A 16,985-nucleotide genomic window follows, 5' to 3' on the forward strand; every position below is an offset into this window, starting at 1 on the left:
GACAAGGTCTCACCAAGTTGCCCAGGCTGGTCTTGAACACCTGGACTCAGGCAATTCTCTTGCCTCATTTGCCCCAGCATCCCAAAGTGCTGGGATTACAGGCTTGAACCACCGTGCCTGGCCAGGGAAGATATTAAAACACCAATGGTGTCTCCTGCATGGGAACACTTCCTTCCTAGACTGAAGCACTTGCTGGGCCACAACTGTGAGGGGATGATGATCTCTGACAACTTCATTAGTCCAGTCAAGCCAGGGGAACATGGCTCTCCTCGGGCCCCAAGCCAAGGGCTATGCACTGCACTGCCTGTGGCTCAGGAAGGAAGATCCGAGACAGCAGAAAGGGCTGGGGAGTCTCACCTCGTTTTCATAGGAGCTGCCAATCACATAGAAATAGAGATCGATACTGCTTTTGTACACCACTGTCAGACCTTCCAAGAGGGCAATTTCACCTGGGGACAAAAAGGGGAAACAGTAGGTGGCCTGAGACCAGGAAGGGGACAGAAGGAGCTACCTAGAACTCCTGGTACCCAGCTGTTTGGGGCTGACATTAGGCAGACTGTAATGACCTCCACAGACCGAAGCTGATCTGCTCTTTTTGGGTGGCAGCAGAAGAGAAGTGTAAACTTGGGGGAGTCTGAATGTATCTTCTCCTCTCGCCACCCCTCCCCTCCCACTGCCCACTACACTTATTTCCCTCCTTGTGTATGAGACAGGATACTAGTCGATCCTTCGGAGGTGAAAATGCAGAGCGGTCACCTTTACAGACTTCCATTTACCTGCCCTAATGGATGCGGTACAATAAGCAGCGCTGCAGTTAAATTTGTCAAGGGAGGCTCATAAATCCAGGGACTAGACAGGTAGCTAACAGCCAACCTTCCAGCACGGTATTCCCGCGTGAGGTACACTCACCTCCCCATTACATTTCTGAAGAGTTTATTATATGAGGGGAGGGAGGGAAAAGTGAAAAAGGAGGCACAGTCACTTCATCCTTTCTCCGCAGCCCTGCTGCCACCCCCTTCCCACCACTGTCCCCCAACATGGGGAGTGGTGAAAGTAAAATGACCTACTGTCAGTCCGATGGGTCTTGTTGAAAATGTTCTTCTCAAAGGCCTTTTGCTCCTTGACACTGGGGTAGGTGTCGTCATAGTACTGGTCAGAGGGAAAGGAGACAGGGTTGGGTCATTAGAGCTGGGAGCCTAGAATGATTTGCGACTGTGTTTTGCCCTGGGAGCTTGGATTTCTCTCCTTCAAGGCATGGGGCAAGGGAGAAACAGTGACATGAAGAAGAAAGGACTGGAGGGGCAGGGAACAGGCAGTGAGTCATTGAATTTTTAAAACAATTAAAGAACCTGCTATAAGCAACCCCACCTCACATTTCGAAGACTGTCTGAGGGTAGAGGCCTACCAGCCCTATGACAAGGCTCTGCTCCTGTCTGCAATCTAGGAGAGCTCTCCTAAGACGGTTCCCATCAAGTGCTTCCTGGGAGCTACCCACGCCAGGGAGCAGCGCCAGAGAATGCCAGAAATCCGAGAAGCACAGAACACCTCCTTCAGCCCCTCACTCACTGCGTAAAGCTGAAGAAAAGGAAAGGCTGCAAAACCCCCCTCCAAAGAAAGGCAAGCCCTGCCCCATGGTCTCTTATATCCCAGCTTTCTTTTCTGCGAACTGAAAGATGCAGGAGGCAACCTAGCACATCACTGAGCCCATTCCCAGGCTCTCCCTGGCAAGGGGGTGGAGATGCGGCTGCTAAATCGCTCTGCTCTTTAGGGGCTAATCCGTCGCAGTCAGCTGAAGACCTATGACAGGTCTGGCATTTAGTAACTGGATAACTGTTTCAAAAGGTGTCCTGCATAGTTACATCCAATTACAGGGAGGAACAGCTGGTGAATTCTAAACTAATCTCTACATGCTGATTGATTTATGCTATGCTCGCCCGGAGTTAATACACCAGGGACAGAAGAGATTTCTACAGGAGGGGGAGAACATGGAAGGAGAGGAGAGGGGTGTCCTTTCTTCTTTCTTTCAACAGATCCAAAGTTGGAAACATCACTCTGGGAAAGTCAGGTAGTAAGAAGCTTAGTGATGGCTGTGAACCTAGGTCTGGAACCCTGGAATTGCAAGAGAATTCCCTGGAAAAACCCAGGGAAGGGGACAAGGTAGAAGGGAAGGGAACACGAATGATGGACATGGGCAGGCTGCCGCTTAACACAGTGCTTTGTTAGCAACCAAGGTTCCAAAGCTTCTCCCTACTCAGAGGCTGATAACAAAGGAGGTCAGTCTGAGGACAGCGAGCAAGGAAGCTGTGACTAAGGAACAGAAGAAAACAGAGTTGTTTTTTTTTTTTTTTTAGTTGGAGTGTCACTCTGTCACCCAGGCTGGAGTGCAGTGGCACACTCATGGCCACCACAGCCTCAGCCTGCTGGACTCAGGCAATCTTTCCAACTCAGCCTTCTAAGAAGCTGGAACCACAGGTATGCACCACCACACCCAGCTAATTTTTTGATTTATTGTAGAGGCGAGGTCCTGCCAAGTTGCCCAGGCTGGTCTTGAACCCCTGGGCTCAGGCAATTCTCTTGCCTCCATCTCCCAGAGTGCTGGGATTACAGGCATGAGCCACTGCACCCAGCTGAAAACAGGTTTTATCTGGAGTAGTCAAGGTAAAAAGGAAGAATCCTCAAAATTAAACTACTGAGGAAAATAAGCTAATAGGACCAGTCCCAAGATTCAAATCTCAGAATCAGTCTTTGTTCTGCTCCTAAACTAATCTGAAAGGGAATCTCACCTTGGCAAAAAGTCGATCTCCATCATTGTCCAGGATCAGAATGGCTTTCACAGTATACAGGGAGGGTTCCTAAAGAGACATGAACACACCTTCAGTCTTGCAGGCTCCCACTACCCCTGGTAAACCAGATACCTCCCCCTAGTCTGCAAGAAGACACAGAAGGACCTCTGTATGTTCCTTACCCCAACATAGTTAGAGTCTGACATTTCCCATTGAAAATGACCAGTGGTAAATAAGCTGAATTGAGGGAGGGAGTATTTCTTTTCTTTTCTTTTTTTTTTTTGAGTTGGAGTCTCTCTCTGTCGCCCAGACTGGAGTGCAGTGGCCGCTCCCAGCCACCGCAGCCTCGACCTGCTGGGCTCCGGTGATCCTTCCGCCTCAGCCTTCCAAGTAGCTGGAACTACAGGCGCACGTTACCACACCCGGCTAATTTTTTTTTTTATTTATTGGAGAGATGAGGTCTCACCAAGTTGCCCAGGCAGGTCTTGAACCCACGGGCTCAGGCAATCCACTCACCTCAGCCTCCCAAGGCGCGGGATTACAGGCTGAGTCACTGAGCCCGGCTGGGAGGGAGTATTTCAACAAAGGACTCCAAGGCACTATCAGAGAAACAGTTTCTCTGACTCACATGGGGCTTAATCAAGATAGGTCATGCTGTTATTTCCAAATATTAAGGTACAGTTATTTTCCAAATTACCTTCCCTCTCTGGTCTCCCATTGCAGGTGGATATGGAATGTGTCCAGATTAATTAACAGGCACTGCACAAGGCCATTTGAAAATAAAGTTGAATGTTCTAGTATACTTGAAAGTTTCTGCAGTCTAAATGCAGTAGCAATGCAGAGGCATAAAGCAAGCCTTCCCTAAACATTCACACAGAGCCACAGGAAATGAGTGTCCATGTGTACACGTACGTACGTACACACACACACACACACACACACACACACACACACACACACCGGTTCCGAATGCAGCCCACTAAGACAGTCACCTTCAAAAAACTCCCCTATGATCCCCAGTTCCTCCACTAGACCCTAACCACTACGACTTAACTTGCTAGGACAAAGATCAACCTGAATTTTGGGGGCAGTTAGGAAGCAGTGAGACGATCTGAGAAGTGCTCTGGGGCTACAGTCAGTGAGCAAAAGGGGCATTTCTTTCACTACTAAGAATGAATCACAGGATATTGGCTCTTGTAAAGGATCACAGTATCAGCCTTAATGATCACACTGAAAACAACTCCCTTGTTCAACTGCTAGCACATTATGCTGCAAAAGCTTATGTGGCCTGGTGCCCCCTCTACCCCTGCAACTGCTAGGGAACCGCTAACTAGGAGAGGAAAAAGTGCAGGAGGCTGAGGCAGTAGGGCTGCTTGAAGCCAGGAGTTCTGGGCTGCAGTGAGCCATGATTACATCACTGCACTCCAGCCCAGGTGACAGAGTGAGACCTTGTTTCTAAAAAATAAATACAGTGTAGAAGAGAGAGCAGACAGTGATATGTATATGAAAGGTGTCTGCAGCCTCACATTCCTTGACTTTCTAATCAACATTGTTTACCACTGCTATTCATTATGCTAGGAGACAAGCCTGTTGCTTTCCTACCTTTTTCCTGGCCCACAGAAAGCCCACAGTCCCCACAGCAGCCAAACACAAAAGTATGTGTTTAACAAAGATTCAAGATGGAGGGAGAAAGAATCCTTGCCAGAACCCAGAAACTGCAGCCTCTACAAAGATAAACTGTTCCATGAGGCTCCAGGAGGTTTATGGTTCCATGTAAAGAACCGACCCTAGCTGGGTGGGGACAGAGAGGGGGATTAAGAATGGGAGTAAAAGGAGACCAGGCACGGTGGCTCATGCCTATAATCCCAACACTTTGGGAGGCTGAGGCAAGAAGATTGCTTGAGCCCAGGAGTTCGAGACCAGCCTTGGCAACGTAGCGAGATCTCATCGCTATATAAAAATTAAAAATTAGCCGAGCTTGGTGGCTCAGCCTGTAATCCCAGCACTGTGGGAGGCTGAGGTAAGTGAATTGCCTGAGCCCGCGGGTTCGAGACCTGCCTGGGCAACTTGGCAAGACCTCATCTCTAAAATAAATCAAAAAAATTAGCCGGGCGTGGTAGCGCGCATCTGTAGCTCCAGTTACTTGGAATGCTGAGGCGGAAGGATCGCCGGAGCCCAGCAGGTCGAGGCTGTGGTAGCCGGGAGCGGCCACTGCACTCCAGTCTGGGTGACAGAGTAAGACTTCAACTCAAAAAAAAAAAAAAATTAAAAATTAAAGAAGAATGGAGCCGGGCTCGGTAGCTCAGCCTGTAATCCCGCGCCTTTGGGAGGCTGAGTTGAGTGGATTGCCTGAGCCCGCGGGTTCGAGACCACCTGGGCAGCAAGACCTCATCTCTACAATAAATCAAAAAATCAGCCAGGCATGGTAGCACATCCCTGTAATTCCAGCTACCCGGGTACGGCCACTGCACTCCAGTCTGGGCGACAGAGTGAGACTCCAACTCAAAAAAACAAAAAATGGCCAGGTACAGTGACTCACATCTGTAATCCCAGAACTTTGGGAGGCCAAGGTGAGAGGATTGCCTGAGATCAGAGTTTGCGCCCAGCCAGGAAAACATGGCTAGACCTTGTCTCTACAAGAAATAAAAAAAATTAGCCAGACGTGGTGGCACGCAACTGTAGTCCCCAGCTACTTGGAAGGCTGAGGCAGAAGGATCACCTGAGCTCCACAGGTTGATGTTGCCATGGCCATGATGCTGCCACTGCACTACAGCCTGGCCAACAGAGTGAGACTCCCAACTCCAAGAAAAAAAATAAACGGGAGTAAAAGGAACCTAGCCTTTTGACAAGGTGATAAGGAATGTAAGCTTTCCCCACTTGAACTCTTGAGGACTTCCATTTTTATGTTCTGTTCACTGATTTATCCAGAACAGTGTGTGACATATACTAAACTCTCAATATCTGTTGAAGAATTGAGAGAATAAAGGAAGTCTGAGAATAAAATAAAAATGTCTTAGTACAGGAAGCACCTAGGGGACTTCTTACCATTAGACTTCCACATATAAGTGGATTTTCCAGTGTGGTCATTTTGGGTAACATTACTACCAACCTTCTCTTTCTTCTGGCAAATAGTCCTATAGGCCCATCCTATGTGCAGTCTAGAATAAACAAGGCATGAGAAACTCCTCTCACAAACCAAAGAACTCTGTTGTCTATAAGGGAAGTTCTCTAGATTCTTTTTTTGTTTTTTTGGGGGGGGTTGGAGTCTCACTCTGTCGCCCAGACTGGAGTGCAGTGGCTGCTCCCGGCCACTGCAGCCTCAACCTGCTGGGCTCCGGCTATCCTTCCACCTCAGCCTTCCAAGTAGCTGGAACTACAGGCGCGCGCTACCACGCCTGGCTAATTTTTTATTTATTGTAGAGCATCATGGCAGCATCCTGGCCATGGCAACATCAACCTGTGGAGCTCAGGTGGTCCTTCTGCCTCAGCCTTCCAAGTAGCTGGGGACTACAGTTGCGTGCCACCACGTCTGGCTAATCACTCACCTCAGCCTCCCAAAGGCGCAGGATTACAGGCTGAGCCACCGAGCCCGGCTAGTTCTCTAGATTCTAATCTAAAAGATCATAACTAGAAGTAGTTCTCCTAACTCCTAACTTCTCCTAAAAGGATCTTCCCATACAGCAGGCTCAATTCTGTGGCAACTTGGGCCCTCAGTTCACCAAAAGGGAGACACTGATGGGAATGAGCTTCTGTAATGGAAGAGAAAAGAAGTCCAAAGGGAAGGACATTTAGAAGAAATCATTTTCCCACAACCTTTTCCCTGGAAATATTTGGCGTTGTTCCTCTATCCACATCACAGCAACCTTAGGAGATGCCCATTAGTTTAAACTGGGCACTACTCTGGCATAGGAAACTGGTTCTCGTAGCCATAGAGTCTGGCATCCCGAGAACCCAAAAAAAAGAAAAGCCCTAATGGCCACCAGCCAACTGGGAGAGTCGGACAATGTCCCTTGTGGCCAACAGGGTGTGAGTGCCTGAAACAGCCACACTGGCAGAGAGAAGCACACCCCTGGGTTCTGCTCCTGGCTCCTTTCACTGGCTTCCTAGAAGACATTATCAAAGAAGTCCCAAAAATAGATACATTGGATCTTCCTGGGAAGAATAAAAGGCAGGCTAAGGCAGGCAAGGATAAAGACTGGCTTTGACTTGAGCTTGTTAGAGCTCTGAGAGGGGAAAGACAAGGCTTCCAAACTTCAAGGGAAGAGCCACGCTAAATAAAGCTGAGGGCCTGGGCGAGCTTACAGGCTGCTCCAAGTCTCCACTCAGTCGCTCTGGAGCCAGCGTCTCCTCCTCTATTCTCCTGCCACCTCCTGACTGCAGCTGCTTCCACTTCAGCCTAGGGCCTCCACCTCTCAGGAGTGGGGAGGGCTAGGGGTTCTCCTCCCACCATAAAACCAGCCAGTTTAAAGGCCCCAGAAGCCATTACTGATAATGTAATTTCATTTTAAGTTTTTGCAAAGGGCAAGTTTATAAATAACTCCCAGCCACGGAGCAATGGGCTTCCTAGACAATGGACTAGGCTTGACCTTGTAACACATTAAATGCTGATTGTTGAGAAAGACCCTATAAGCTTAGGGCTGTATTCAAAGAACTTTAAAGGTCTATTCTTTCCTCCCACTCCCCACATGGGTAGCTGCTAGAAAGCTTTCGAGACAAAGTTCTGTGATGCACTGACTTTCAGAGAGCCACAGCCTGAGTGTATAACAGAACTTCACCTCAAATGCTAACAGTGCCTGGGGTGATGCACAGGCAGATTGGGCTGAGGGAGGCTGGGGGCTTAGAGAGAGCTTCGTGCGTGTCTTTATTATCAGGAAAGCTGGAATGCTCTCCTCAGAACAGCGAAACATCACCAAACAAGCAATGAGGCTGCAGCAAATGAGTCTCTGATCTCCAATCAGGGGCTTCTGAAGCCTGGTGCAAAACATCCACCACCTCCCAGATGCCCTCCCCAGCACACAGAGGCCTAGAGGGGAAGAGCCATTCCTAGGGCTGCCCCCTGTGGGCCTTCTGGATGGCCTGCAGCTTCCTCGGGATTACAGTCAGCAGCAAAAATACTCTTAAAAGGCAGCTCTGGATAAAATCTCTCTATGTGTGTGCCTTATAAGACAAACTAGTAGAGATGGGTTCTGAAAAACCATGGGGCTGAGTCTGTTCACCATGTACACGGTAAGAGAATACTCTGGGGTAAGGTGTTGATAAGCCACAAAAGACTGGGGAACAGAACTTGAAGAAGGTAGACAGGCTATTTGGGAGCTGTGACTAATTACTTAATTCGTTTAGAGGGGAAAGAACCAAGAGATCTTCATGGAGTTACAGGATGCTATCCACAGAGCTGAAAGAGTGCAAGGAAGACTCTGGCTGCGATGACTGCAAGGTTCTTCATTTCCTATTTAAAAGAATCCTTAAGGCCACCCCAAAAGGGGGGTACCCTGACTTGGCATTAGGTCTTGATCAATTAGGAACTGTAACAAGATGCTCTTCTCTCGGTCCTATTTATAAAGTAAAACCATGACAGTAAAAACTAGAAGGAGAAATTCCCAGATACCACTCCCAGCTCCACATGGCTAATTTTGCTCCCTGACTCTGTGCCAACTTTTTTAAAACTAAAAGCTCCTCTGGGGTTAAGGGCTCCAATCTGCCAGCCACCAGCCTATGAACTTCAGATGAAAAGAATTAGCAAAAGGCTTTGACAGGGAAGAGCAGTTTTCAGATACCAGATTCTATTCAAGAAGCAAAGTCCAGGAAAGAATAGAAGCCACAGGTATCACAGAACATTACCCAGCTGACATGAGATCAAAAATTGGTTATAAAGAGAAAGCTGAACATGTTTTAGAAGTCTACTGATGGCAGGAAGAGACATCTAGAAAGATCTTCCTGCCTGACACAGACACAAAACACAGAAAGCACAGTCACCAAGAGTCTTGACAGTGCAGGAGAAAATGTCTCAACTCCTATAACCCTTTTATTTTATTTTATTTTATTTTATTTTTGAATTGGAGTCTCACTCTGTTGCCCAGACTGGAGTGCAGTAGCATGCTCCCGGCCACCACAGCCTCGACCTGCTGGGCTCCGGCGAGCCTTCCCCCTCAGCCTTCCAAGTAGCTGGAACTACAGGCACGTGCCACCATGCCCGGCTAATCTTTGATTTATTGTAGAGACGAGGCTTGCCAAGTTTCCTGGGCTGGTCTCGAACCCGCAGTCTCAGGTAATTCACTTGCCTTGGCCTCCCAAAGTGCTGAGATTACAGGATGAGCCACTGAGCCCAGTCAACACTTTTATTTTTTAAGTAGAGATGGGGGTCTCGCTATGTTGCCCAGGCTGGACTTGAACTCCTGGGCTCAAGTTATCCTCCCACCTCTGCCACGCCTGGCCATAATCCCTGTATTTCAGTCTGGATCAGCCATTGACTCAAGGTTTCCCTTTCTGAGACTCAGCTTCCTCATCGGAGAAATTAGAAGCCTGACCTACATCAGTTAAGGTTAATACCTTTTTTGAGTTACAGCAGACACTTTTGGTAAGCTGATGAAATCTATGGACCTTGCTCCCAGCAAAACACACATTCACAAATTTTTATGATTTCAAGGAGTTCACAGACTTGGGTTTAGAATTAAATGAGATTCTCTCTGAAGATAAGATGGTATGGAGGGAGAAAAAAGGGGGGATAAGTGATACTTTCATGCATCACCCCCTCCCTTCTGCCTGGCGCCCAGTAATGACTTCAATAAATGTGTGTGAGGCCTTCATAAATTAATAACTATGATTGAGAAAACTAATACAGCCAGCAGGGGGAGTAAAGAGCAGCATCGCACCCCTCCAGCTTTCAATGACGGCAGAGATGGCCAAAGCCTCACGCTCTTTAGGATTACAGTCTCAGGCCCTTCCTCAAAATCCAGAAAGCCCATTTACCAGAGAGCTATTTGTGTAGGGGTCACACGGTTCCTAACGCTTCAACTATTATAGACGTGAAAGAACCACAGTAATGAGGGATCAAGCAGCACTGTTGGGAAGAGACAAGCTGAACAGAAATCAGACTGCACTCCATGCCTGAAGCCTGAGAGCAGCACTGGAACCTCCTGCTTTCCAGTCTGGTAATCCAGGAGCCCTCATGTAAATGTCACTCAGAAAAGGAAAAAATGAAACAGGCCTAGACCCACTTCTGATGGGTCCTTGGTCATGATTTTTTATCCCTCTGCCCTCCCTCATCTGCTCCAGAAAACAAAAAACTAGTCTCTGAAAGACTGAACTGACAGTCTCTGTGTTATCTTTCAGTCTATTTATGCCCCCAAATCAACCCAAGGCAGATCTGCTCTATTCTCTGGTTTCAGTCTCTCTCTAAAACCACACAATAGAAAAGGAGTTGGAGAAAATTGGTTGACAGAGCTATCCAGGCCAATTGGCTGTGGATGAGATATCTGTATTGAGAGTGAGAGAATAAAGCCAGGCATGGTGGCTCATGCCTGTAATCCCAGCACTTTGGGAGGCCAAAGCGAGAGCACTGTCTCAGCCCAGAGGTTTAAGACCAACCTGGGCAACATGATAAAACCTTGTCTCAACGATAAATTAAAAAAAAAAAAATAGCTGGGCAAGGTGGCACACACCTGTAGTCCCAGCTACTTGGAAGGACCGCCTGAGCACAGCAGGTTGAGGTTGTGGTGGCTATGAGCATGCCACTGCACTCCAGCCTGGGCAACAGAGTGAGACGCCAACTCAAAAAAAAAAAAAGAATGAGAAAATAAAAAAGCCAGGCCAGGCACAGTGGCTCACGCCTGTAATCCCAGAACTTTGGGAGGCCGAGATGAGAGGACTACTTGAGCTTACGGGTTCAAGACCAGCCCGAGCAACATGACGAGACCTCATCTCTATAATAAATTAAAAAAAAACTTCAGCCAGGTGTGGTGGCACATGCCTATGGTTCCAGCATCTTGGAAGGCTGAGGCGGAAGGATCGCCTGAGTCCAGCAAGTCAAGGCTGCAGTGGCCGTGAGCATGCCACTGCACTCCAGCCTGGACGACAGAGTGAGACTCTGACTCAAAAAAAAAAAAAAAAAAAGCCAAGTAAGGAGACAAGCTTTATCTGCAGCATGTATGACCTAAGTTATACAACCAGAAGGACTTCCTGAAGAGATGGGAGTAGTCAAACACCAGAAGAGGTGACAGAGACTAGGGAATCTAAGGCCAGGAGAGATCCCTCTAGTAATCTGATGTTAAAGAAGATCTATTTTTCCCAGAAACAGGAGGCATAAAGTGAGAAGGCTCTTGCCAATACAAACATCTTATGGTGTGCATGGACTTGGCCTCCCAATTCATTTACATCGGCTGTCCCATGGGCACTCTGCCTTCCCTCTTCCTAATTACTCCCGTACAAGTGAGGACGTGGGCACTAATTCTTTATCCCTGCTCCATCTTTTACCCGCCCTCTCCAGCCCCCCTTTCCACAGCTTGTTTTCTTGTCAGTATCTTGACTCTAACCAAGTCACATCAACAGTATAAAGTAAGAAACAGCAAATATCTAGATGAAAAAAAATTCTAAACCGCCGCTAGGCTCCCTCAAATATCTGGATAACTGCATTTATCCTCCGCCTCCCAAGGCAGACCTGGCTTCTCATGGAGGTTTTCTTCACATGGAGGCCCCTTCCTTCTCTTCTGACCATGTGACAGCTCCCCTACATCTTTGATATAATTTATACCTTGCCAGGGACCAACTCTTTCTCACCACTGTGAAAGAAAGGGAAAAATATATATATAAATACGTCGGAAATCTATAACAAGGTCTTCTTGGAGGGCAAGGCATGGGGAGAGTTAGAGGCAGCGCCAATTGCTCTTTGGGGGTTTTAGTTCAAGCCGAGGTCTGCTTCCAGCAATCAACCATTAAAACAAGCCGGCCAGAGTAACAGCACAGTTTATTCTGATCATTTAATTTGAAGTGTCAATAAATTAAACTTCAATCAATTAAACTAGGTGTGCAATAACCCAGATGGACACCCCGACACCAACATAATCACAATAAAAATTTTTATGGCTGCCAGGGACCTCACCGGGGGCAGTGCTGGCACTGCTCGCGCCCTAGCTGAGAAATATATCTCCACAGCGCAGAAACGAAGAGATTGCTTCTCCTAACGAAATGGAGGGGCCAGGCACCGGCAAGGACGCAGCTGGGAGAGGGGCACAGGGGACTGCCAGGAACGAGATGGGAGTGCTTTGGGGGCTTAATGTAATTGATACCTTTGCCCAGAGCAGGGGGAGGGGGCATTTAGGCCAAGTACCTCTACTGTTAGTGCCAAAGGAATTTAACAAAAGCCCCATTAAGATGATTCAGGAAGCGAAGGCCAAGGAGCAATATCAACCTTTAAGAGTCATTGATGCATTCTGCGTAGTTTTCTCCTCCATCTACACTCATACCCTTGTGCACTTTGGATGGCCTGATTTTTGAATGAGGCTTAGAATTTGGGATTTGATCATTATTTCGGAATAAAACATTAAGGAAAGAGTACAGAATTAAAAGACGAGTCTGTAAAGCACTGGAGAAGCACTCAAAAGGTAAATCCAGAGAGGATCAGAAAAAATGAAATCTATGATCAAAGATTTAAGGATCCAAACTGCTAGAGTAATTCAGCTTTGAGGAAAAAAGGGAGAAGGGAGAGACAGGATAAGTCATTATCTTTAAGACTCCACAAGTCAAGCCGGGCTCGGTGGCTAAGCCTGTAATCCCACGCCTTTGGGAGGCTGAGATGAGTGGATTGCCTGAGCCCGCGGGTTCGAGACCTCATCTCTACAATAAATAAATAAAAAATCAGCCGGGCGTGGTAGCGCCCGCCTGTAATTCTGGCTACTCGGAAGGCTGAGGTGGAAGGATCGCCAGAGCCCAGCAGGTCGAGGCTGCGGTGGCCGGGAGTGGCCACTGCACTCCAGTTTGGGTGACAGAGTGAGACTCCAACTCAAAAGAAAAAAAAAAAAAAGACTCTACAAGCCATTAATGGAGAGTAGTGACTGGCAGAGATCCCTCTCCATTCACAACTCAAAAAGAAAGAAGCAGCAGAAACAGCAGGCTGAGAGCATTATCAGGAAGCACTGGGAACTGAAGGAGATGAAAAGGTCTCTTTCCTTAGACCCAATGAGGGGACCTGGAAATGATTAGACAAATCTGCCTGAACGTGAGAGTTGGATACTTAATTCAAGAAAGAAATGTGACCCACCATAAAGCACCTAATGAAGGGAATCTATTGTTAGTCAGAAATTCCATAACTAATTTCAATCAATAGCCTTACTGACCCCCTCAAGCTTTCTCTTCCCTTGTTCTCAACATCCTGCAGCTGTGTGCCTTGGAGAAGTGTGTAGAGAAGATTATGCTTTGACCAGATTTCCCCAGAGGTCCAGCAGAGACAGGAAATACAAATGTGAGAGGAGGAAGAATAAAGGAATAACAGAAGGAGCCTGCCTAAGATGTGGTTTGTTAAATACTATCCGGGTACAGTAAACTCTAGCACAGTAGAGAGCTAAGGTGAGACCCAGGGGTTCCTCACATTTTTCATAATGAAGATGAAGACCTAAGAATCAAGAGTTGCTGCTGAGTAGACAGAGAAGGGGAGAGGAAGAGAGGAGAAAGGTCATTCTGAATCAGATGGAGCTGATTGTGTGGGCCGGATTGTGTGGGTAGCAAGAGAAGATATTCAGGAAATATCGCCTGATTCTCACTAAGATTCCTTATCTGAACCACAGAATGAGGAAAGTTATTGAAATGACTATTTTCTCACTTCTCCCAAGATGGCACAAAACTAGTACCACTGTGGATACAGAGAAGTTAATTTATTACACACAATGAATGTCCTAGGGTCTTAGGGTTCAATTCTCTCTATCATGAAACTCCAGATGAAAACAGTTGGAGTTAACTTCTTTTTTTTTTTGAGTTGGAGTCTCACTCTGTCACCCAGACTGGACTGTAGTGGCTGCTCCTGGCCACCGCAGCCTCAACCTGCTGGGCTCTGGCGATCCTTCCGCCTCAGCCTTCTGAGTAGCTGGAACTACAGGCGCGAGCTACCACACCCGGCTCATTTTTGATTTATTGTGGAGATGAGGTCTCGCCAAGTTGCCCAGGCGGGTCTCGAACCCGCAGGCTCAGGCAATCCACTCACCTCAGCCTCCCAAAGGCACGGGATTACAGGCTGAGCCACCGAGCCGGCTGGAATTAACTTCTTAATTGGGGGCCCAAAATACATTAAAATTGTAAGGAGAAAAAAAAGTAGCAAAGAGTTGACAAAGATGAAGGAAAATATTAGTTTAATATCACAAGCACAAGAATTGATACCTGTTGCCAGGCGCGGTGGCTCATACCTATAATCCCAGCACTTGGGAAGCTGAGATGAGAGGATTGCCTGAGCTCACAGGTTCAAAACCAGCCTGGGCAACTTGGCAAGACCTCATCTCTACAATAAATCAAAAAATCAGCCAGGCATGGTGACACGTGCCTGTAATTCCAGCTACTTGGAGGGCTGAGCCCAGCAGGTTGAGGCTGTGGTTGTCATGAACATGCCACTGCACTCCAGCCTGAGCTACAGAGTGAGATTCTGACAGCTGAAAGGACAATTTTGCATATTGAAGAGGTGGAAAGCTGTGATGAGAGAACCTACAGTACCATCAAAGAGAGAATTGGTCCAGGAGGACAAAGAAATCAAAATCTAATCCTACTTTTGACACTGCACTTCCTTAGGTGCCCATAATCCTGTATCACAGGCTCTCCATGACAAAGAATCAGTGTGGATTTTAAAGCGAAGTTCAGGGGTATCTGACCAAATTCACAGGAATCTGTGAATCCAGCATCTTAGGCATAAATTGGAGGAATAAAGAAGCTGCTGGCTGAAACAGAAGTCACCGAGGAAGCAAAGACAGAAAACTAAGGAAAGAGAAATGTAATAGAGACAGGAGACTTTCACATGTAACTCCCCCAACTCACTACTACACACAGACTCACTGCCACAAGGCTCCCCGAGTGTCATCTTCCTCACTCCTTTACCGCTAAGCAGATTCCCTTCTAAACATTCATAGGGAACAGTCTAGAAACTTCCAAAGAAATGAATTCCCTGGACTCTATCCTAGTCTGTTACTTGATTAAGAATACTTGGAGCCGGGCTCGGTGGCTCAGCCTGTAATCCCGCGCTTTGGGAGGCTGAGGTGAGAGGATTGCCTGAGCCCCCACGGGTTCGAAACCCGCCTGGATAACTTGGCAAGACCTCAGCTCTACAATAAATCAAAAGTCAGCCAGGCGTGGTAGCACACGCCTGTAGTTCCAGTTACTTGGAAGGCCGAGGTGGAAGGATCGCCAGAGCCCAGCAGGTCGAGGCTACGGTGGCCGGGAGTGGCCACTGCACTCCAGTCTGGATGACAGTGAGACTCCAACTCAAAAAAAAAAAAAAAAAAAAAGAATACTTGGAACTGCCTGGTACAGAAAATATTAAAAACTACTCAGATTGTAACCTTTTTACCTAGATTTGACCCACCCATAAAATGAGAAGAAATTATCTCTAACATGTTTAAAGAGGGTAATTAAAACCTGTTCTTTTCTTTTCTTTTTTTATTTATTGCAGAGATGAGGTGAGGTCTCGCCAAGTTGCCCAGGCTGATCTCGAACTGCAGGCTCAGGCAATCCTCTCACCTCGGTCTCCCAAAGTGCTAGGATTATAGGCGTGAGCCATCACACCTGGCTATAACCTGTTATTTTCTTCTAGTTGATGAGGATCTGGATGTGTACACATATGAGATCTGAAGGAACATAAAAAACAAGAAAATTTCTTTGGAAAAAGGCCTAAGAGTTCAACTCAATTAGGGAAAGAGGCTGGGAGCTAAATTCCTACACTGTACTACACACACCACACACACACATCTCCAAATTGCAAAACAGATATGGCACTTTCGAGATAAATGCTCTGGTCCAGTGCTAAAGAATGGGTAATAGGTATTTTATTCGTCTGAACAAGCAAAAAGGACCATATGGACAAGAGAGCTAAAACACTCCCCTTCAGCCACCACAATTCTCATGTAACCAGAGAGGGAGAAATTGGTATCCTAGATCCAATAAGAATTTCTAAAGTCTAAATAGGGACAGAAAAGGAGAACAGAGTAAGGAATCTGGAAAAATATATTCCACAATCCATACTAACTCTACCAGGTATTCCAGAACTTTGATGGAATATCGATTCTTTATCATGACACATTTATATAGCAGGGATTAACAGGAAACCGAAGGTAAAACAGTTTTTTGAAGGACGAATTACCAATGGAGAGTCAAACTCCGGAAAACACCGGGAGGAGCCTGTGATGACAAAACACCGGTATTCTGTTCTTAAAACTTTGGAAGTTTGGGGAAATTCAAATCAGAATATCATCCACAATGCTGTGAATAAGAGGGAACCTGAAGGACCCTAATCCAGTCCGTTTATAATTCTGTGTGTCCTAAGGACTCTCTCTGTGTACCCTTCAACTTTCCACTGACTCTCTGCCCTCTCCCCGGCAGGGCTTCCTACTCTAAACCCAGGCTTTAACTCCTGCACTAGGCCACACACTTATTCCAGGGACCGGTAGAAACTTCAGTCCCCAAGGATTACCCGGAACTCCCCTTCCCTCACCTCCCGTCTGGCTGAACCCTGACTCCCGGCCCCTGAGGACACCGCAGCATCTCCGCTGCCCCTCCGGCTCCTACCAAAATCAGCGCCTCCATCTTCCCCCGCAGCTGTTGCCGACGTGGAGCCGCAAAAGTAACGCCGCCGCTGATTGGCCCTGCGTCCTCGTTAGACCCCGCCCAGGATAGGGATCATTGGCTAAAGATAAGCCAGCCCTTTGCTCTATGGACCAATCATTATAAGCGGAAGCAAGCTGTCCAACCAAAAAGCGCGAGTATTTGACTGTCAGCTTGAACGCTCAATAAAACGTCGAAACCTCACAACTGATTGGGGCGGGAGGGTCAGTGGGGCGGGGTTGTTTCCATGGGGAACAGAGGAAGCGATTGTTAATTTTCAATTGGTAGGGGGTGGGCACGTGATAGTGTCGGCCTGATTTCGCGGCTTTAATCAGCACTCCCTTTAGGGGGCGCTATGTCTCCTTAGCCTTTAACACGGGCCCCGCCCGACGGAATCTTACCCTAATTTCTATTCCC

At 47.3% G+C, this 16,985-nt stretch overlaps 1 protein-coding gene across 4 annotated transcripts in view; it reads right to left on the reverse strand.

The window, feature by feature from the left end:
- Nucleotides 1-16,618, reverse strand: part of COPZ1 (coatomer protein complex subunit zeta 1) — a 23,900-nt gene extending 7,282 nt beyond the window's left edge. For 2 of the 4 annotated variants that reach the window (XM_021713659.1, XM_008060585.1), the window contains exons 1-4: nt 16,533-16,618; nt 2,784-2,852; nt 1,068-1,149; nt 358-449 (exon numbers count right to left, since the gene is read on the reverse strand). In XM_021713659.1, the coding sequence (XP_021569334.1) occupies nt 358-449; nt 1,068-1,149; nt 2,784-2,852; nt 16,533-16,550 (261 nt within the window). In that variant the 5' untranslated portion in view covers nt 16,551-16,618. Of the gene's footprint in view, nt 1-357; nt 450-1,063; nt 1,150-2,783; nt 2,853-16,532 lie in introns of all 4 variants that reach the window. The other 2 variants (XM_021713660.1, XM_021713661.1) reach the window with 2 other exon arrangements.
- Nucleotides 16,619-16,985: the final 367 nt, after the last annotated feature.

This window comes from Carlito syrichta, unplaced genomic scaffold (genome assembly GCF_000164805.1).
Source record: "Carlito syrichta isolate Samal-C Ts95f unplaced genomic scaffold, Tarsius_syrichta-2.0.1 Scaffold304656, whole genome shotgun sequence".
NCBI classification, from domain to species: Eukaryota; Metazoa; Chordata; class Mammalia; order Primates; family Tarsiidae; genus Carlito; species Carlito syrichta.